Raw genomic sequence first — 22971 nt, forward strand, 5'->3', positions numbered from 1 at the left:
ATATATAAGCGGTTTAGAAGTATATAATTCTGCCTTTAAAGTGTAATATTACCTGCATAAATTTGGCTGACTATTATGAGCTCATATGATGTAATAGGCTTGCAAAGAATTGCCGCGGGACTTTAAAATTTGGTAAAACATCACCTCGCATACTAAACCCATTATTTGGTTTGCAAATAGTGGAAATATTTGTTCTTAGTTATTCTGTTTGTGCTTTTATTTAATGACGCACATCATCCTTTCAGTTGCTCCAGCTGTGTTTACTTATAAACGTTTTTTCTTTGATGTGGCTACTGGTATATAAAGCGTCCAAAAACTTCTAGTGATTTTTTACCTTCAATCAGTATGGCTTAAAAAACTGATTTCTACTGTAAATAATAAAAGGCTTCTTTAAATATATCACTCGATGTAGATTACATGCTTTAACAATTTTATGTTTGATTTCGAATCGAACCACTTTCTTAAGGGCGTAGCACCAGGCCAAGACCCAACTATCTCGTGCATAAAAGACATGTCATACGTATTACAATGTTAGCAGTTCCACACAGTCTAACTTTTCCGAGTTTCTACATCTGATGATCCGATACTATCTTACTTAAGCATTGTTTAACTGTAGTAATGACAGCTGAGTGACGACATCGCCCTTATTACTTCCGAATTAAACCCTGACCGTTGTTAGAACAGACGCAACGTGTACTAAAATTTTTCGAGAATTACTTAAAATATGTAATTTGTCTAAACGGGCCCTACACTGTTTACATGGAAAAAAAATCGATACCCTTGTAGTGATCATTTATCGCCGATTGATTACATGACAGTTTCTTCCCTTTAGCCTCAGAATTGTTGACAACAGCATGGATACAGAGCAATTTTGATTTACTATAAGTAAAAAAACTGTTGGGTCCTTAGTTTGCAGCAATATTTATTTACATTGATTACTATTTCGCACTTTAGCACCAGAAAAAAAGACAAATCTCTAGTTCTACAATTCTGAAAACCAAAAAAGGCTGTTAGTTTCAACAACAATTTGTACTCTATGCCCAAGCTTCTATCTGAATCAGCTTCTTGTTTTGCATACGTTGCACCCTGTCGCTACCCCAGATTTCCTGTAGAGTTTTCAGGACGTCTTCTACCATGCGAGCTGCATTACCACAAATATAAACGGCTAACGAATTTTCGTCCTCAGCTATCTTTAACAATTCATCCTAAAAATAATTCAGAAAGAAAGAAATGGTTAAGACTCAACTTTTATCAATGATGGCTAATATTGTAGTGGAAGGAAGCCATCGGTTCAAGAAAAGATTTAATTGCTAACCTACCACAACCTCGTATTTATTCTTTGAAAATATCAGTTTTTACAAATAGCACACTACAATTTGGGACTAGTAAGTGTAAAGTACTGCGGAAAGACTAATCAAGCCCTTCATATTGAACTATTCTTGAACACTGATTGTTTCGTTTGATTTGTATGAGCAGAAGTATCTTTTGTTATTGTGGTTTTTCTATATAATCTATCCAAAAGTGTTACAGAGGTGTACCTATTAAACCAAGTATGCTGTTTCTAAACAGTGTCTCAGCATTGCTAGGGCAAAGCACGAGAGACTTTCCTCGTGTAGAGAAGCGTTCCGCGCGTTGCAATACCAAAATACGTACCTTGTGCTCTTTGATTCGTTCCTGAACGTAAATCTTATGTTCTTGATCTCTGCTGAATGCTGTCACCACACGAAGGATTTTACGCTTCTCAAGATCATGCCATTCATCGGCAAAATAATAGTCCTCTAAAGACAAAACAATAATAGACAAAACGACATTGAAACCCATTTACTTAAGTCGATCGGGTCCCTGTCCATAGATACTGCATTTTCTATAATCGTGTATTCACGCTATAAAAAAAATACCGCTTGATATTTACAACAGCAGTAGAGAAGCTGCAGACTAACACTATAAATAAATACATATGTATTTTATTTATTTTGCGTTTAGATTTTTTACTCTCTAACATTTAGCTCCATATGGCAACTACACAAATTATAACCCAATACGGTATATATGTTACCCCCATAAGAGGTTTACGAATTTATTAATATATTGTATTTATTACTTATAATATTTTGGCTGGATCTAACAGAGGACTCTTAACAGAACCTTATAATATAATACTTATAATGTTGCCATGATAAAGACCGTTCCGGTTTATTAAGATTCAAAATTGCTAATATACGGCAATGTCTAAACAGCAAATTGTGTACATATGGTAATCAAATTAGTCGAAATTCTCATGCATCCATGTACCGTTCTGTCCCTACGTATATGAAAAAACATTCTAACATGAAAAACCCATATAAGTTATGATGATGAGAGTTAAATGCTGCACATCTGACACAAATCTGTTTACTTAATTAGACAGCTTTTTTCAAGATTAAGGGCTAAACGTTTAACTGCAGACTAAACCTCATGTCTAAGGTTTTGCATGGTACGGTGTGGATACAGTCCTTCAGACCCGAGTCGCCTTTATAGCTATGCTTATTGAAATTGACCGGGGACTGCTTCAATTACTTCTGTTGCTGACGGTCATATCAGTCGTTACTGACAATGTTGTAGAGTCCAATCGACTCAGCTGCCGCCACCAGAAGGCGTCTCGTTTCTTCAAAGCCTTCATTTGCGGCATTATTTTGACTGAATTATGTGTTGATCTACGCTTCTGTGTACTCTATAACAAAGTATTCAATATGACTTCATTAGTATATATCTTTGCTTCTCCGAGAGTGAATTCAACTTCAATATATTATTTTTTGTTTGTAAAGTTTACTGCTTCATTCTTTTGCAAAGCTACCTTGACATAGTGTTTTTAGATCTAGGCTTCTATCAAGTAGGGTGTCTCATCGGCTCAATTTCATAAAAATTTAAAGGGGCACAGCGTCTGCCTAAGCGATCGATACAAAGCCCTGCGGAGACTGACAGACCTCCTGGATTAAGATTCCTGTCCTTGTCTCAAGGCCACTAGGTTAGGTTAAGTCTCGTTATGGCGTTGTCGGCACCTGCCTAAATGTTCCTGGCTTTCCCTTTCAGGGCACTCACCCATTCTACGGAGTCTACGGTTTTATTGAAGAAAATATTCCCAGTCTGCTAGCAGCTCATTTATCTGTACAGTCTCTCCCTTGTTGATTTTTGAACTCCTTCCTATAAATGGCATAGCCAGCTGAGGAGGCATCCCTTCTAATCCTTTTAGATAATTAGAATACCTATCCGTCATTCTTTTCAATTTGTTCGTTGTGAGACCCCGATATAGGAGTAATCTACACTCTATGTATTCCGAATCCATCGATTCCTCCGATCGGTCACCAACGGCGGCGAGTACCTTCTTGAAAGTGGGAAGTGCCCAACACTCTCTTCTAGAGGGATCTCTTATGGCCCCTGAAGGCACATTCCACCTGTCCCGTGTCGATTTTCCATTGACTTCGCAGTTTCCAACTCGGTTTCTTTGATACCATACTATATCAAACATCTAGCGTGTCCTATGCAGGCGTGATATTAACGCGCTAAATCGGCGCTACTCGCTGCTTGGAGGCCCACGTATCGTACAGAGATAGCGTTCGGATAGGTCTCGGCTATATCTAGCCCGACCTGCGCTGAACGCATTTGGGAGTACCCCTTAACCTCTGTGTTGCCAGTTACAATACCTTTCCAAAGTGATTTATTTCTTACGCGCTTTTACGTGCTTTTGGTCTATACAGCCACCTATGTAGTGCTAGTCAAGGATTTTTTACAAGCTGCATTCTTAAAAAACTTAAGAATTTTCAACGATTTTCAGGAGCACAAGCCAATAACCTTTTACTAAGTGTACACATAAAGTAAGAAATATTGATGACTAGGACTTCACATTTGCTTCTACTCTGGACAACTGAGGTTTTACTTAAACTGCATTCTGTACATGTATACAACTACAAATGAAATACGGACTAAAAATGTATCAAATATATTTGTGAACACATACTTAGCGAATTACGGCAGCCAAAAAAAAGGATCATAGGCTCACTGGCGCCGCCGACGAAAGCGCACTCCTGAATAAACGCGCGAAATGGAGCGACGCCTGTTCCAGGGCCCACCATAATGACTTTTTTCTGCAGCTTCTTAGGTTCCTCTGCCTCAATTAAGGGAAACTGAAATGTACCTGGAACATCCACGAATACAAGCCCCGAAGGAACCAACTGTAACGCTTATAACGCCATTAAAGGTCTCCTTATAAATTGGTACGTTAAAGTCCCTAGCGTTTTCAACTATTTTAGTTTACTATTTTAAATTTCGTTTGAATAACGACTATATACAGATTGTATTGATTTCCACTCGAGTCCTAGCTGTCCGCTACTTTTTTTACCGTAATTGATTTCGTTTGATTTAGATATTGCTGATCCTATAACAAAATTAGCTTTTAGCAATATGGTATAATCGATGTTCGTTCATAACACGCAAGTTTTCGTGATATAGCTGCAGCAATATTTACCTTTTCGAATGTACAAGTTGACAATGTTTCCCGTTTTGAGATTTTTGAGGAACTGTGTACATAGTCCTGTTCGAGGTTTTTTTAGCATTGTTTTAAAATCCACAACAGCGTATAGGACATGGATCTCTCCTCGATGTTTCAGTGTACTGCTAGCAATGCTATAGTACCTGTTGGTGTAAAAAAAAACAAAACATTTAGTATTAAGGATATAATATAATGCAATAGCGCATTAGAATAAGGAATTTGAGAGATTTGCACTCGTTCTTACCTTGGTCTAATCGCTGGAATTAACGTAAGCAAATCCTGAAGACGTAGCCTTTTTGTGATGATAGGGAAGTCCTCGAAAACTTCAAGAACAGTTCGTTTGTGCTTGATAGTGTAATCCATTAATTCGGGTTGGCCATCCGCGCGACTAAACTCGTCTAACTTCTCCCAATACTGCTCTAGCTGAGATGCCACTTGGCTGAAAGACCAAGGAGGATTAAGTTAGATAAAATTCGCTGTTCTCGTTTCTTGAGTATAATCGAGTAAAGATAACTGAAAATAATTATAACTTAAAATTGATACATTGATTTAAAAAAATATCCATTACTTAAGGAGCTTACAGCAAGATTTAGAAGGTAGTCTAATTCGGCAATGACCGAAAGGATAGACAGGACACTCAATCCCTAATTTGCACCTTCTAGTCTTGCACCTTTATCATGCCGTCCTTATTATTTCCAACATTTTCCATTGATAAAATATCACCGATCTAGGATTGCCATTTTATTTTTGGCTCCAAATTTTAAGACATCAACTATAAATATTCTAAATTGACAATACAAAGTAGTTCAAGATCTGATAATTAAAGTTCACCTGTCTGTAGCAACAGCTTTTTCAGTTGCATTCAGTGTATCCATCGGGCGACAGAAATGTTTGTAAACGCTAAAAAACGATCTCTTTGGGATGAAATTTAAGTCAAAATAGTTTGTAACGAGTTTACGGAACGTAGTCCATTTTGTTCGCAGGTGAGGGGGTAATGAAGTCGTGCCTGTAATTCAGCAAATTAATAACACAGATGAATAACGTCACACACGAGAGAAAGCAAACGATAAATAACGCGTTATTAAAGTAATTCATTTCATTAAATATTCTAGCATTAATATTCAAATATTTACCGACAAATGCCTGTTAGTTCTAATAGCGTGTTGCGTTAGCTATTAAAAAATACCGATATCAGCGCTTACTTGAATTTGAAAAGATTGAAACATACGATTTGAGTTATTTTACGTTTTTAGTACTAGCTTTACGTCTAACTAACGGTGTTTATGCAAACTGGGCGCCCATGCATTACATCAATAACACTATAAATAGTGATATGGGCAATCAGGTTATGTTTTTGTCACGAGCTGATTAATATTTGGTTTCCTGATTTTTTTATCTTTAATACCTACCGTCCTTCAATGTTACTGGTTGATCGGGGTTAATGTGTGGAAACAGATCCAAGCAGGCTTGAATTTTGTCAGAGGTATTTTTTGGCAGAATAACGGCTACATCCCCAGGTGCAGCACACGGCTGGTCACTGTAAGCTAAGCGCAATAATCTAACATCTTGAAAATGATCTTCGGTAGTCACGCGCTCCTGAGACAGTACACGGACACTCACGTAAGGCCAAGAACCTGTACTCCTTAAAGGACTTCTGCGCAGATCAATAAACCATTACAGCAAGACGATTTTTTGGTATTCAAACTGCAAAGATGCACGATAATCTAGTGTCGCTTTTATATACATATTGAAATACAAATGCAATTAGAATATTCCTAGCTTGTTATTTATTATCGTTAATATTTGTGACCATCTCCAAACAGAGAATGAGCTAGGATCAAAGGTAAAGGTTGCTCAAACTAGGAATGTAATTGGCTAGTTGTTTCCTTAATATTTATCTTTAGGCAAGCTTGAAAGAAAAGTCGTGTATTTATTGGATTAATCATCCGTTACTCTAGCTGCCAGGGAAGCACGACAATTCAGCGCTAATTTCGATACTTCAGTCTCGATGATGTGGAAAAAATATAACTTACTTAGATAACTGGTCTGTGGACGTTAGGTGGAACTCACTCCCATTTATGTTGATTGTCTCGTCCATTGCATCTGCGGGCCCAGATTGATCTAGCTCTGACTCGTCATAAAGGACAACAGAATACCTGAATAAAAAATGCAGAACTTAAAAATTATTTTCTAAGAATACAATTATGTATGTTCGTAATGCACATAGTACCCAAACGCCATAAGGAAGATCTAGGAATCAACTTTCGTTCTTTGCAAAATTTCCTTATGACTTTAAACGAGTGACCGAATTATTAAAACAATCTCGTGGAGTCGTGAAATTAACACTAGGTAAACCACAATTTGAACTGGCAAATTTTTTGGCATACAGATTTAAGTATTTTGTTTACAATGCAATAAATAACTGCATCAATAGATACTTCTCTTTGATTATCCTGTTACTCATACTCGCGTATAAGTCGTCCACGCCGTTAACATAGAAGACGCTAAAAAGCTTGTAACGATTAATAATATATTATCCTAAATGAAAACTCAAGATCAGGGAGCCGAAAACTAGCCTAGAAGCTACCCAAGGGTGCACGTCAAGACAGTTTGTAAAAAATATTCAGTTTCAACAAAAATTGTCAAGTATTAATTAGATGCTTTTTTATACAGCTAAGAGAACATGTATTAGTTGAGAATCTTTACATCGTCGGTTTTCTAATCACTGAATATATTTATTCCATATTTTTGCCAACTGCTTTATTCCAGGCTAAGTATTCCTTCTTTTGCTAATATGATCAGCCCACTGAAAAATCAGAAAACATAAGCTGTATCGATTAATATTTTTAATTCAAATCACAAATTCGGCTAAGGATATTCTTAAATAGACGATATAAAAGGGACAATATTTTTTTCCACATATTCGATATTTCGTTCAAATAATTCGCCATTTTTCATTTTCCTTCACTGTAACTTAACCAATGCCTTGAGTTACTAACAAACGAGACTAAAACCTTTGGCGACGTATACATAGGCGTAAATATACATTTAATATCAAATATTCGCAATGTGCTAAAGTTATCACTATCAAGTAGCATTTTACAAAACAAATTCTTTCTTCCTCGAAAACGAACTTAGGTGATGGCATGACATCTGGTAAAGGCGGACGAAGAGGATTTGTAGTCAAATGGGCGCTGGCAGTCCAAAATTTTTCCATCCAAGGATCAATAAGTCCATCTACCCCAAGATCATGTTGTTCGTCAGCCCATACCGGCTCGATAAGTTTTCGCGCGCCCAACTGAATCAGCCTCCGAAACACCTATGTCATTAAAAATTTAATAAAATTCTATAAGTGTGTATTCCATAATGAGGTTACTACACGAATATGATCTTGTTAGTTGTTTTCATTTATTACTGAACTAAACTTTGCTGTTGTTGACGATGGCCTTTTTGAACGTACTTTTTTTGCTGAGAAGTTGAATTTTTGATATGACGAGTCCCCAAGGCCGCATACAGCGAATTCGATGTGCCTGTATGGAATTAAGAGCAAAGTAAGCTGATTAGACTACTGTCGTGATTAAAAATCAAAATAATCCCGCTAGAGTTCTTTTTCAGGTGGAAAATTCGATGGATGCTTGTCGACTGCTTGTGGAGCCCATCGTACTGCAGACTCTCCAAAATAATTGTCGACTATCCCATCAACTTCAATCTCAATTACATAAAAGTGTCACGAACCCAAAGTCACCGGATTGTAGTTTTCGGTTGAGTATGCTTCGAAAAAAGCTCCGCATATTATCCGGATGGTCGCCCTGTCCCGTCGTAGCTATAAAAAACAGTATGAGCTTTTCATCAAAAATCTTCTCTATCGGATACTCGTCACAGGACATGACAACCACAGATGAGAAATGCCGCCGTTGAGCCTCACGACTCACCCGTTCTGCACAATCTTCCGCTGTACCTGCATAACGATAAATAGGTGGATATTTACAAAATTGCAGAAATATACAGTATAGGTTGATCTGAAAATCAGGTATATTTTCCTTGAATATTATTCATTGAGTACTTAATACCGTTAGTGAGTGTAAAAAATAGTACTGATTATTATTCAAACAAAAAACCTCCCTCAGTGTATAATATACATACATTCCACTTACTCGCCGTTAAAGAATCCCTTGCACATTATGAAGGTTTAAATATTGTTTTTTTTTTTCTTACATAATAATTATGCGCGATCGTAATTAAATTATGTACCTGTTTGACTAGCGTAAAGTATGACTAATCGAGGGAAAACACATCGGCCTTTTGCAATGTTGCGGCCACCTTTCTCATCATTTCGTGGTTGTTCCATACCGAGATGCCGTTTTGAAAAACTTATTTTATTAAGCAATCCAGGGCGATCATTTTGCGACATGAAGGCTTCAACTGTGAGAAACAGAAGCGTCAAGCACAAATGAAAAAGGGAAATTGTTAGAGGAGACTGCGAGGAAATTGTTAGAGAAGAGAGCGAGGAGTTACACCTACTTTCAAAATTATTCATTGAAGTAACACAATAAACAGACAACTTCTTTACCACAAAAAACCTGACGCTGAAATTACTTTTATAATAATTTTGTGTCAGTTTTCATATTTCTGAGGGAAGTTCTAAGCCAAATGATTGTTTTCGCCCTTGTGTGGTGTGTCAAAAATGTTTTAAAAACATTTCTTATTAAAAATATTTTTACGGAAGTAAAAATAAAAACACTTACCATTATTAAACCGCTAAAAACAACTGTACGTGTTCTTTAGTGCACTGGTTGGCAAAACGCCGCGTACAGAGCAAACTGTTTATATTTACACACCGATACCTATCTGACCAGAATCATTCCGTGAAACAGAAACGGCTGAGAGCATTAACAACGGGTGTAATAACGTCATAATGGGATTCGAATTCAATCACATTTTCTTACTCTGTTTGCCTGAAATCGTCGTCAATTAGACATCGTCAAGTAGACTATCTCGTTGATCTGAGCTTTTTACCGAAATTCTTACATAGAAACCAGCTCCGTGCTTGCTAATCACCTAGAATCATCTAGCTCAAATGACTTGTATCCATTAACTGTTAATAGGAGTAACGTCACTGGCGACAATCGAGAAAGGGTTGAACCGAACAATATTTTTGAGTACTTCATACGTAATTTACTTTGGATTTGAGACACTGCTTAGTAAACATGCCTATAATTGTTTTTTTTCCGAAAGATAAATTTATAATCATTTGTATCATACAGATTATGGAAACCGAAATAAATTTACTTATAACCGAAACAACTTTCACGAGCAGTTAAACTCCTCCAAAACATCGATGTCGAATGCATACCCACTTTTGGCGATTTATCATTTTTGGCTAAACCCGATTCCAGCAAGTTTAATAAAACGAAGTGCTTTGTTACTCCAAGTAATGTGGTTATCTTTAATCAAAACTGACGACAAAACTTTGCCAAGCTAACGAGCCAGCTTTCCGTGCATCGAAACGAGAATGTACTTGCTATCTGAAAATCCACACAAACACCCTTAGACATGGTGGTGTATGCCCTGATATATAAAGTTCGTACAACCAAAGGCGATATATCGCTATTCCAGAAGCGTTTTTTTACTGCTCTCAGATAAAAACTGCCAACCTCTGTCTAATACTAATAATTAGTAGTGGATAGATCGTTATTTATATAGCTGACAATAAGAACTGAACAATAAAGGCCTATTTTTCTGCTGTAGTTTTCTTCTTGGGGTTCCGTGAAGAGCAATCATTACAAGGGACACGTCCATAAAAATAGCATGTTTCCAGGAGCTGGATTGCTGTTTGTTTAGCTGGTATGTTTGTATTCGACATTCGCACCAATAAATTGATGAAAATCACAAGTCAAAACGAGTTAAATCATTGCGTGCAGTATATAAGTATGCATTATTGAGTAGTTTTCTGCAAACGAATAATTTATTAGACACGTAAGTATACCATGAAACTGCTTCGCACTTCACTATGTCCATTCAAGATTTTACAGTTTGTGTAGAAACGAAAAATTTTACATGCAGGTACTGAGATTTTACATGAAAATGAACCATAATTGTGCATTATGCCGTATCATTCAAGGTTACAAAAATATTTACCTAAGGTATCATCATTGAAATTTTGTATTCTGATGAATGAAAAATTGATTGGATGTGTGCATTTATCAAGAAATCTAGATATACGCAGTACCATGTGCTTGTTTTATTGCGAAGTACAACCTACAATCAAGCGCGAGCTACGTATAAGTAATATGCAGTTGAGGTGGGTACCACGTTAATATGCATAATTAATAACGGAACTTCGAAATTTGAGGAATTTTTTTGTCACTCATTTATTAAACACTGTAATATAGGCTTTTTTCTTCGAGTTCTAAGATGAAACAATTGTTTCTATATTTTTCGCGACAAAAGCAAACTCAGTGTTCCTTACCTAGTTTTAATTATATAGGTCGAGAAAAGCATTTGATATAATTCATTAATGTTATTATATTCAATGGGTGACTGAGTTAAACCTGCATTGAAGCTTCGGTCGATCGGTCAGTAATAATAATAATAAACTCACTTTTTTCTGTTTTTTTTTTCGGTAGGTGGTAGTCATATACCAAGCAATTTTGGGTTGTCCTTCATCAGTTAAGGGCAAGGAGTCCGGTGGCATAAAACAGACAAAATGGCTCATAGTCAGACAAAGCCACTATCAGAGTTGCTAAGGAGCGGAGATGATTCCGAACCTAAAAAGCAAAGTCGCGAGGAGTGGCGACAGGCCAAGGAACTTGAGGAGGCTCGAAAACTCGGTAATGCTCCAGCGGCAGTCGACGAAACTGGAAAGTACGTATTTGAATCGGCTTAAATTTTATTATGTATACAATGTTTGAGACTATATGGCTGTAATCGTTGAAAATAATCACGTTCAGTCTAAATATTTCTCATCATCTATGGTATAAAGGGTAAGGTAATTTAGATCTGAATCTCTAGGGAATAATCGAGTATAGTAGCGGAATATATCAATAATTCTCTATTCTGTTTGGAAAAGACGAACTCAAGAACATAAAATTATCACTACCATTATACATAAAAATATATTATCATCAGATATTCACCGATGAGTTATAAAACTAGATAGAAAATGTCCTAATGAACAATCAGATAACATCGTAACGAGTGTATATTACACGAACATGCCATTCTAGAATATGCCCTTCAACAAAAATATAATGGATGAGCACATGGCTTGTGCTCCTGGAATTACAGAGATCTACAAATTTGATAGAGTGGTACTGTCAGAATCGGTTAGTGCGACGTCAATATTGACTCTTTCAGTCCTTCTTTACTCCTCACCAATTGTTAGCTACTATTGTTTACAAGGAATCCTGTTTTTTCTCTCTCATCTTCAGAGACATTAATCCTCATATTCCTCAGTATATATCAACGGTCCCGTGGTACGTGGGGAGTTCAGGGCCGACATTGAAACATCAGCGGCCTCAGCCAGAAAAACAGAAAGAGTTCTCATCGATACACGAAGGTTTCCACAGAGGCACATTCCTCAGTAACCGGGCGACCAAGTGGCGAAAGGGTGTGTGGAACAATTTTATGTGAACACGTGTAGGCAACTCAAAATTGTTGCCATTAACTTTTGTTAATCAGATTTTCAGTTCCAAGGTTCAAGAAGTTTTTCAAAAAGATTTCACCGTAAACGGCAGAAGAAAACGTTCGAAAACAGGTATCTAAGCATTTTGAATATTTACAGGTGCGTGCGAGAACTGTGGTGCCATGGGTCACAAAAAAAAGGAATGTATGGAAAGACCACGGGCGCGAGGAGCTCGCTGGACCAATGATGACATTGCCCCAGATGACATCGATCAACCAGATCTCAAGTTTGACTTCGATGGAAAACGGGATAGATGGAATGGGTAAGGTCTGTCGGACCGATTATAAGTAGATAAATAGTATTTTATTGTGGTTCTATTGAAATCTATTAAAACTGTCACAAATCCTTTTTGATCGCCAGCAGAAATATTTAATGCCATATACGTGTAGTGTAATAGTTCCAAAAGGGCTGTACAAGACACGCCTAGTATGCTTGTTGCAAATTAAATCTGACTAGGTAGAGAAAAGTTATCTACTTTAGTCTAGGAATAAAATCGATTTTGATTCGAATGCTGTCTTTATAAAATAATGTGTAGCAGAGCAGTTTTTTTTTTATAACACCAATTTTGCTAATAATGTTAATCCGCAGTTTTCATTCTGCAACTAATATTGATAATCTGATCATCATTGATAATCAGATATGATCCGTCGCAGTACCGAGAGGTCGTTGAGGAGTATCGTCGGGTAGAGGATGCCAAACGACTCCTGAAGGAGCAAAAACTAAAGGAAGAGACCGGTGAATCAGGGGCAGGGAGTAGTGGAAAGCACGAAGATTCGGACGACGAGGACAAATACGCTGACAAGGTTTATAAAATCTGAAACAAATTATGCATAATTGTTGAACTCACTATAATTGTTCGCCGTAATCAAGGTATAATCATGAGTCATGTTTCAACCCATTCGCCGTATGTCCTGTTTGTGAATTTAAGGCGGATGCTCTTAACAAACCAGATTCCAACAAGCTTTTTAAGCTCATTAGCGCTAGACATATTCATGACATTTCGAAAGTAGTCTTAATTTTTTGCAAAAATGAGTTTGTTTTTGATCAGGTAAATATATGCTAGTTTTAAATTGATAGTGAACCTTTTCTTGCTTGTAGATTGATATGCCTGGGACAAAAGTGGACTCGAAACAGCGCATCACTGTTCGTAACTTGCGAATTCGTGAAGATACCGCGAAGTATTTACGTAATCTTGACCCCGATTCGGCTCATTATGATCCGAAAACTCGCTCAATGAGGGACAATCCGTACAAAAATACTGGCAAAACACCAGACGAGGTGTCGTTTGCTGGCGAAAACTTTGTGAGGTATACGGGTGACACGAAATCAATGCTGCAGGATCAAGGTAAATAAAATTATTTAAAATGGATATTACTGAAAGTAAATCACGTGATGAAATTGTATTACTTTTGTATTACTATCGAACTCTTAACCTGAATATGAAATTAAAAATTAACATTTCGCAAGGTGTTTTTGTAAATATAGTCAGTGAATTGCAAAACATGTTTTTCGATCATTTCTTGCTGAAGCACTGATTAGTAAAATATAACTAACCTTTTTATGTTTTCTTTTCGATGAACAGCATTTGCTTGGGAAGCTCATGACAGCGGTGTTGACATTCATCTGTTGGCCGAGCCAACAAAGGCAGCTCTTTTGACGAAAGAGTTTCGCGAGAAAAAACAACAAATGGAAGGCTCTATCAAAACAGCGATTCTGGACCGTTATGGCGGCGAGGAACATTTGAAGGCTCCCCCGAGAGAACTACTTTATGGACAAACTGTATGTCTTAGCTTCTTTTCTATTTTCTATTAGCATTCAAATATAGACTTTCCTTCTAAGGTTTCCACTTGCAAACTATACAACTTCAAATGCTCGCAGGTTTTTGAATCCAGCATGTCAGACTTGTAAATTGATGTCAAAAAAACATCATCCTTTACGTCAGCTTCATGCAAGATTCATGTAGGTATACAACAAACCGTTTGTTTTAAATCGTTTTTAGTGTTTGCAGTAGAGATAATAAAAGCGCGTGAAAATTTTTATTGAAGAGAGAACTATAGATTTAATAGAGTAATTATTTTGAGGATTAGATAAAAGAAAAAAGAGGCTGCAAAGCTGAGAGCAGTAAACGCATGATGAGTATAAATCTCTCACTACTTTTTCTTTTTTATTTTGCGGGTAGGAAAACTACGTCGAGTACTCCAGAACTGGCCAGATAATCCGTGGAGCTGAGAAGAAAATCGTCCGCTCAAAATATGAAGAAGATGTTTTTATCAACAACCATACAACGGTTTGGGGTTCATATTGGGACTCGTTTAGGTGGGGTTACAAATGCTGTCATCAGTTAGTCAAACAGAGCTATTGTACCGGAATAGCAGGTAAAACAGTACGTGAAGAGGCGGTTACGACCTTGAGGCCAGGTGACCTCCACAAAACGACGAAAAAGAAGATCGGATCTGACAACGAGTCTGGTGATGAAGATGATGAAGGTTCACAGCTAAGTCTGGAGGTCAATGCCAAATTCTCCGTGGAGGATGAGAAAGGGGCTGGCCCAATCAGGCTTCCACCGGCAGGTTCGGAAGACCAAGATAAAGGCATATAAAATAATCAGAAAGGAGTAATTGTTTTATGTCGTATATTTTTTTTTGCAGTTGAGGGTAGTAAAAGTCTTATTTTCCAAATTACGTAAATTAACCTTCACTTAGAGTTCATAATTTAGTTAAAAAAATTTATTGATGTACGTTTGACTGATACTGTGAAAAATTTTTTCCCGCCATACATAAAAGTGCATTGTAGAATTTTTCTAATAACAGCTAAGGACTATTTTTCATGTTTGTTCCATTTTTATGTAGTTGAAACTGTTTCAGAACTGTCAACCTCACTAGGCGGAGCAACTCTATTAAAACAGCCATTCACAGATGAACAGGACCACGTCGAGATAAAAACGAACGATGCGACAGTGGATGATAAATGCAAAAATAAACAAAAGGCCAAACAAAAGCGAGCGAAAAAGAGCAGCAAGTGTAGTGGCTCAGAAGACGACGGCAGCGGTCAAGAAGATAGCAGCGATGAGAGCAAAAGCGAGGGTGGTTTAAACGATACTGAAGTGGATTCCGAGGAAGAGCGACGAAGCAAACGACGCAAAGAAGAAAAGTGAGTTAGAGGAACACTAATAATAATAATAACAGTTATTACTATTACTATGGTAAATTTGATCCTGATATGGTAAGTTGTTGTGGCAGCTAATTAGAAGAGATGAGATAAAAACATTCTGAAGTCATAGAAATTCGATGTTCGTCCATGGCAGATTTACGGCTAAACAGTATTGCTTGATATATTTTGCTTATAGCTTCATATTTTTGATTACAGGCGTGCCAAAAGGAGGTTGAAAAAACGAAGAAGCAAGAAGCACAAACGGGATAAATTGAAACATGAAAAGTCGCAGGAGGAAAAATTGGCAAAGGTAGGAGAAATACTTCTTTTGTTAAGCTAGCAACTTTTCAATCTAATGTGTAGGCCTAAAATTTTTGTGTTTGCATATAAAATATGATAAAATGGTTAAGCGATTTTAGTAGTAATTTCAAAAAGCGTGCAAAAACAATTCGTTGAAATATCAATGCTTTTGAATTGACCACTCTGAATTTTTTATGGTCGTTTAAACGGCTAACAGACTAGCTGTTAACCTATGCTCAATTTATTACTCGTGCTGATTTCAGGCAATGCGAAAATTCGAAGAGGAACAAAAACAGGAAACGGATGAAAGGAAACGCAAATACAACTCGATGTATGAACACAAAGCTCCTACGGAGGCTGACATGGAAGTTTATTTCCTTAAGCGGCACCGTCCAGAAGATCCGATGACGCATCTATTAGAAAAGAACGGCTGATAAAGGAATTAGAAAAAGTCAATTTTTACATTAATCACAGAACCGCGATATTGTTATATGCACCTGGATTTCTAATGGTTTAACTAGGCGTATATTACTTTTCAGTCAAGTTCAAAACTGAAAAGTGACCCGGATTGTCATTAAGAGCTATCTTTAAAAAGGGAATTAGTATTTCTATATTAAATATTTGACGTCATGACTGTTTCTTAAAACGCATTGCTAAAAGCCATTTGATAGAAGCAAGCGGTCGAATAGTGAAACATACCGCTGCAGGCCGCATCGGAAAGAATCGTATTAATATATAAGTTGCATTGTTCCGTTAAATGTACATATTGAACTCATAACAAACTTTAATGTAGATTCCTTTTTTGATTGCTTGAAGCGTACATTGGATCTATTCATTCCGGAAAAATAATTTCAGAACATTGCTTTAAACGTATAATGTATACTTGATGTTTATATTGGCAACATGAAATGAGACCGTATTGTAAATAGAATCTTTAAAATCTAGTGGAAAATCAATATTTCTGTTATGGCCAAGATTCGTTTACTGTCCTTATTGTAGTAAAGGTGTGGCATACTTTTAAAATATTCATAGCTCAGCTTTTGGAACGTTACACAGATATGGATGATGCGACACAGAGGTTACAACTACAGGTTCAGCCATCAACATCTATACATTAAATATTTCAACAATGTAGTCCCTATGTAGCTGTAAGCATATGTGTAGACTAAATGCGTAATACGTTTACATTTCTTTTAGCAACGACAAGACACATATCGGCTCCAAAAGTAAACTTTTACAACAAAGAGAACTTGAATGCCTCGCTACATCGCGCATTTTGAGAAAGGCTTTAACTGAGGTGCTTTTATTGAATTTAAATAGACTCCATTCAAACATACAAGTCCCAAAACCGCAGTATTTTAACAAGTAATGCTAGGCAGATAGCTATCAAAATAGAAAGTTTAGAACGATTTATATGTTTACGAAGATCTTCCTTTGTGGAACTTCCTTTGCCTACGGTCAAGAAACTACTGCAAGTTTTTGAATATTATCAAGAAAGTGACTAGAAAATGTTTAGAAATGAGCATAACTGAAGCACTGTTGAGAAGATGACTGGTTGCTAAGAGGACAAATGAACACTTTACGATAAATATTCCTCTTCTAAGATAAATGATTTGATCTAGGAAGTAATGTTTAAGTTCGAAAAGGAATAATTATTGAGCATTAACTATAGAAAATCTCTTACCACATCCTTACGCATGATACGCGTTCATTTATATTCGTATGATCATCTTTGAATGGAATTTTGAAAATTAATATTAGTTTCTCCTTGGAACGACAGAATAAACATTTGACTAACTCCCATAGGATAACGGATCAGCAATAACCGAGTGACATGTCAGTAACAATGGGACGACGGAAAATTGCAATAGCCGGTAAGGAAAGATAGCTAACGGCTCCAGCAAAAACGCTCGGACTATTGGACTTTAAAGGCTAAATGATCAGAATTAACGATTACTAGGCTATTATATTGTTAAAATAAGGAATTAACTACAGCAGAGTAATTTCATAACTAAAGCAGCACCATGGGTTGACTAAGGCAGCGTAAAAAGGAAACTAAAAGCAAATTCTTTTCATTATACATCATCTTAAGGTACGAATGCCTTCGATAAAGGCCTAAGGTCCAATCGGAGGGTAAATCATTAAAGATCTCTGAGGTGGTGCTATTCCCGGCGAGGTCACGACTTGGTTGTCTAAAAACTCTGCCTCTAAAGAAAGCCACTTGCATGAGGGTATAATGTTCTTTGGTTCTAAGTGATGTCACGGTAGATACTGCAGCCTATTAAGTAGTAGGTCATTGCTCCACAGAAATCTCCGAAAATGGTTAGTCACCCTTCTCAGTGGTAGCGTTTTGTCAGGACGTGTCAGGGCGGTTGAGCAGTGAAGTCGCTATGTCGTAATTCGACGCGCTACACCCTGTGTTTCACCTGTCAGTTGCTTATGTTATCTATTAACAAATATACTAACGACCGAGGCTACCTGCGAGAGTTGCTTAAGACGGATACGCACGTCAACCAAACACAGAAATATGAACCTAAAAGAGAGATGCGGCAATAGCAAGAAGGGTCCGCTGTGTTGGTTATGCTAAAATGCTTACTTCCATTTAAAAGAAAGCGGTAACGGGCTGAGCGGCGTAGAGGGCAGGCGTCGCGTCTGTACTAAACAGGGAACTCAATAAAATCACTTCGTATTTATTTGCTATAGTACACAGAACTATTGCGCTGACAGCGTGAAAAACAATAGCCTGATTTAAGCTAGAAAGCACTAGGATTACTCGGAGTCTTGAACTCTTAAGGGATATTAAAATGATGTTCAGAGCGAAAGAAGTTACTCATAATATAACGTGTCAGATTTATAGATGTATATGTAGCGAAATACACCTGCACGAACTAATAAGTACGTGATTGCAACTATGAAGCTGAATTAAGCTCGCCTTATTGCTCAAAAAGGGCTGCAGTAGCAAGAAGAAAAGGCTGCGCACTTTTTATATATGGCATGTCCAAATCGAGCTGCGTAATAGACTAATAGTAAGGGTATTTGGAAAAAGCTTTAATTAACCTGAAAAATAATATTTATCGAAGTTTTCTTTAACTTGACTTGTTAGAGTTAAGGTATCTTTTTTATTTTAAATATGTGTTTTTATGCAAATGGCTTCAAACCAACTCGTTGCCCGACTCGGCGACCCTGCCTTTGCCCTCAAAAGCTTCTATTCAAATTAGTTAAATTATTCTTTTTTAACATCCAAATGCAAACTCTGATACTATACCTCTGCTGCTATAGTATACCTTAAAAATTATTTGTCATTTGAAGCCAACCAGTCCCTATTCAGTAAAAGAGACGAGACGGCGAACCCCTCACAGTGTTCTGCTCCTTTGTTGACGCACATATTGAGAATGTCGGGTACGGTTATGTTAGGGATAATTTCGTTCTCAGAAAAGAAACTCAACTCAAAAAAATTGTTTTTGAAAATAGTTTATATTGTTATTAAATAATAAATGTATATATGGCGATTGTTGCAAGCCATTGACGACTGATAGATTAAACCACTCAAAAAGTCGACCTTGAAACAGAAACCTTGGCCAGGCGGTTTCAGATAAGTTGGTTTTATTTCAAATATGGTTAATCCAGGGTAGAAAGTACAGTGAGCCAGAAAGTAATACAGGCTGCTTTGTTATCTGTTGAGTCAATTGTGTGTTGTCATTTCAATCTCTGATTCTCTATTGCTATCCAAGTAGTAATAAAACAATACAAGCTGATTCACAATGCGTGGATCAGTCAATAGGCGTCGGCTTTTTTCAGCTATTTTAAAAGTTTATATCTATATAACTTCTACTTAGAGTCTAAATTCTATATTCGACCAGTTTACCACAACTTGCTTCTAAATATTGTAAGTAATGACCACGGGGAGTCTACTATGGTGGATAGTACAATGCAGGATACCCTGCTCTTCTGGACCGGCTTCGATGGAGACAATCCAATGGACTGCCGCCACACGGCCAGGAAAGCCAATGGACTAGACTCACTGTTGGGGATTTTACTAGGTATAAGATGTAGAGTAAGCAAAATGTAAAACAGTAGTGATGTATGTTATGTTTACTGTACGTAACTGAGAAGGACTTTAACAGCAAACCTAGTAAGCCGAATCGTGGTGTCTGTTAAATGTTCGATCAACTAACTTGAGCAATGTACTAAAAGGACAAAGACAGGCTTTATAGTACTTCATAGTTTAAAACCCCGGAATTTTTTATTGCTTTTTTAATGCTGTTAAGGTTCTGCCAGGTGTTAAGGGGATATTTGGAAGGGCCAAATACTTCAATCCTGTTCACAAACGATATGCAACTAGTCACATCAGAAACGCTGTAACGGCCATTGTGAAAAAGTATTATCTAGTGTGGCACAGAAATAGGTTAGCTGTGCATCTACATATTCGCTAATCTATAGCCTACAGATTTTGAGATGTTAAATGCCAGGGGCTTTACCTTATATGACCTCAATAACTCGAAGAGGTTCTATATCAATTATATAAAAAGTTGCATTACATACAGTGGGTCCATATAGAATATATTTACATATTTGTATACATACTTATCTTTTAAGAAAAGAATAATGCATACATTTTGTTTACGGGCGCCGACCCTTACTTCCAAGTGTCTCCGTGAAGCTTGTCGACCATTAAGGCTTGTCTTGTAATTGATCTGACACGCAGAATCCTACATACGAATTAGTCATTGCCTTGTGTTCTACTGTGGTATCCAGCATCAGTTAACATATGGTCAATATAAAAGACACAATGCCTTCATTACACCCTATTGATTAACTATTATTGTTGAGGTCTTGACAAAGTATTCACAGATGTGAAATTATTATCCATTATTTACGTACTATGCGTGTCTATGACATGTTTCACAAGTATACAGTGGCGTCAGATACACTATATTGGGTCGAGTGTGGTTTGAAATCTGAAACTTAGATTTTCACAGGGTTGTGTGTAACTAATCCGTTTGTTCAAAATATCAACACGAAAAGCAATGCATAAAGGCGTTCAGGCTGCGTGGGATTATATAGTCTTCAGCAGATGCGTTCTATAGATCCAGTCGTTCTCTTTAAATTTTACTATCTAAGACATCAGTTTTTCTCGTTGGTCAACCCTTGGCTTGAAGTGGCTAGAAGCTTCCAGTCTGGGGCCTTGAGAGTCATGAAGTGCGCTTGGTCGACATCGTAAGTCTCAGTATTTTAGTGCGCATGAACTGAGTGTATTGCAGGCAGTGAATCGTAGACTATGGAAAACTTTGACAGATAGAATATGTTTGAAAAAAAGATGATGTGTATTTCTTCTACATCAACTTACATAGTGTTTATATACTACTACGAATTATTCTATCGAATATATTTTAAATTAGAACAGCGCTTTTTAGTGCCTCGACTTAATTACTTTATTAGGCCTGCTATATATATATATATATATATATATATATATATATATATATATAAATTTTAACATGTTTAAGAAGCGCTTTCCTTTATTTTGTACATACTTGTCCCAGCGCAATATTTGCGTATTTATATGCAATTTCTCGACTGATGGCCTTTCAAAGTCAATTGATCGTCATGTGTGCTTGCCCACAAGTTGTCTTTTTTTAGGGCGTAAACAGCCGCGTAATCACATGTACTTAGATTAAGAGAATAAACGGTTTCAAGCCAGTGGTAGTTATTCTTTTTTTTAATGCAAGAAGTGACTTAGGCATGGCAATTACGGCTTGCGTCATCATCAAGTCACCAAAGTGCGTACTTTTGATTGTCGTGTCAAAGATCTATGCGTTTTTTGAAAAACTCAGGACGGCCGCTTGCACTTATTCTTGCAATTTCGGCGAGTATTTTATGGTACCACTGCAAGTATTAATAATAATGCCACCGATAATGCCACCGAACCCGATTTCACTCCAGGGCGAGGCTATTCTTTCGCTTGGTCACCCTCCAACTGGCGATAATGATTGAACTGTATTTCGCCTATGGGAACCGTATACTCCAAGCGGGCTCTGAATTGATTAAATTTCCCTAAATTGCACATGAAATACACCTCACGTATTTCCAATTTGCCTATAGCGAATCTTAAGACTGATTTTTTATCGGTTTCCGCATTTTTACCACTTGCATTATAATTCTCTAAAATGTTATGTATAAAATCCCCATTTCGGCCGATAGAACTTTTCGATTGCGGTAATGCGTACTTGTCGTTGGATTGAATGTCGTCATATTCTGGCTACTTTCCATCTCTTCGATTTCCGTTCTTGAAACGTTTTTACCTTTTAAGGCCTCTTTCCTTAATGAGTTCATCGGTCTTTGAGGAATTTTCGCGGCACTATAAACTTCAAGGAACAGAAATCTGACCACTGAGTATCGATTTTCGAGTCTAAAAGGTGCTTTCCTTTCTGAACTAACTTTTCCTTGAGTAGGCTTAACCGATTTTCACTCATAAGTTCCTAAAAGATTAGAGCATTTATCGGTTAATATCGTCTTTTTTTTTACTCAGTTTTTTATTTACTCGGTTTCCGAGTGCATCCCGTTTGCTCATGGCAGCCTAATATGTTAGGTTGTCGGTCGAAAAGTATTGACCGTTTTTCTAACTGAATGGCTTTGAAGTCACATATCTGAAGTATATATAGATCGCATCGAATTTAATTTAATTTTATTTTATTTAGAAGCTGATGTCTGCTAGTAATGGTAGATGCGCTAAAACTATTGGTATACTTATATTCAGACTTAAGAAAAGTAAAACCTTTAAGTCGAACGAAATTTTTGCAAAAACTCACTATATATGACAATTTTATTTAGACAAAGACACGAATGCTATCAGAGTGCATAAAAAATGTGCACTGTTTTGGTCAGTATGCGTGATCGGAAGAAACGCTTTAAAGATGGTTCTGTCGCTTACGTATTGGAAATTTTGATGCTAAGTGCTCCCTTAGCTCCTTTAGGTGTACTGGTCCACTAATCACAGAAACAGTTGATGAAATTATTATGAAAGTTGATAAAGGCTGACACGTGAATAGCCACGATATCGCCAAGAACCTAATAAAGTTCTATTATATAGCTTTAAACTGTTTGAAGGAAGTTGACTCGAAGAACTGACGAAGGAAATGACTGGAGAACTCGATGTTTCGTTGCATAAGACGCAAAAAAATTACTTGATGCTTTCACTTACGAAATTCTATAGAAATGTCGAGCCATTTCTACAGCTGTTGATCATAGGTGATGAAAAAATATATCACGTACAACAATAATGTACAAATAAAGAGAAATAAGAAATGCACCT

General features: G+C 37.0%; 2 protein-coding genes across 4 annotated transcripts; one reads left to right on the forward strand and one right to left on the reverse strand.

Annotated features, from left to right (window-relative positions):
* Positions 1 to 902: 902 nt before the first annotated feature.
* LOC111263659 (NADPH-dependent diflavin oxidoreductase 1) lies at positions 903 to 11145 on the reverse strand. Its single transcript, XM_022838955.2, has 13 exons — positions 11127 to 11145; positions 8777 to 8947; positions 8261 to 8483; positions 7986 to 8055; positions 7660 to 7844; positions 6559 to 6681; positions 5935 to 6179; positions 5357 to 5531; positions 4770 to 4964; positions 4502 to 4668; positions 3995 to 4171; positions 1654 to 1778; positions 903 to 1205 (listed from the first exon to the last, which is right to left on the reverse strand). The coding sequence occupies exons 2-13, from the start codon at positions 8934 to 8936 to the stop codon at positions 1035 to 1037; spliced, it is 2016 nt and encodes a 671-aa protein (XP_022694690.2). The 5' UTR covers positions 8937 to 8947; positions 11127 to 11145; the 3' UTR covers positions 903 to 1034.
* On the forward strand, positions 10352 to 16635 carry Slu7 (Pre-mRNA-splicing factor Slu7). 3 transcript variants are annotated; one of them, XM_086969750.1, is made up of 11 exons: positions 10352 to 10369; positions 11152 to 11389; positions 11956 to 12134; positions 12309 to 12471; positions 12847 to 13012; positions 13308 to 13554; positions 13792 to 13988; positions 14389 to 14800; positions 15059 to 15359; positions 15576 to 15669; positions 15923 to 16635. In XM_086969750.1, exons 2-11 carry the CDS (start codon positions 11232 to 11234, stop codon positions 16091 to 16093), a joined length of 2088 nt encoding a protein of 695 aa, XP_086825876.1. In that variant the 5' UTR covers positions 10352 to 10369; positions 11152 to 11231; the 3' UTR covers positions 16094 to 16635. The 3 variants fall into 3 exon arrangements, with proteins under 3 accessions (XP_086825876.1, XP_022694694.1, XP_022694695.1); XM_022838959.2 differs by having other exon boundaries at positions 10363 to 10501; XM_022838960.2 differs by having other exon boundaries at positions 10363 to 10501; positions 14389 to 14779.
* The last annotated feature ends 6336 nt before the right edge of the window (positions 16636 to 22971 follow it).

This window comes from Varroa jacobsoni, unplaced genomic scaffold (assembly GCF_002532875.2).
Source record: "Varroa jacobsoni isolate VJ856 unplaced genomic scaffold, vjacob_1.0 scaffold_781, whole genome shotgun sequence".
Lineage (NCBI taxonomy): Eukaryota > Metazoa > Arthropoda > Arachnida > Mesostigmata > Varroidae > Varroa > Varroa jacobsoni.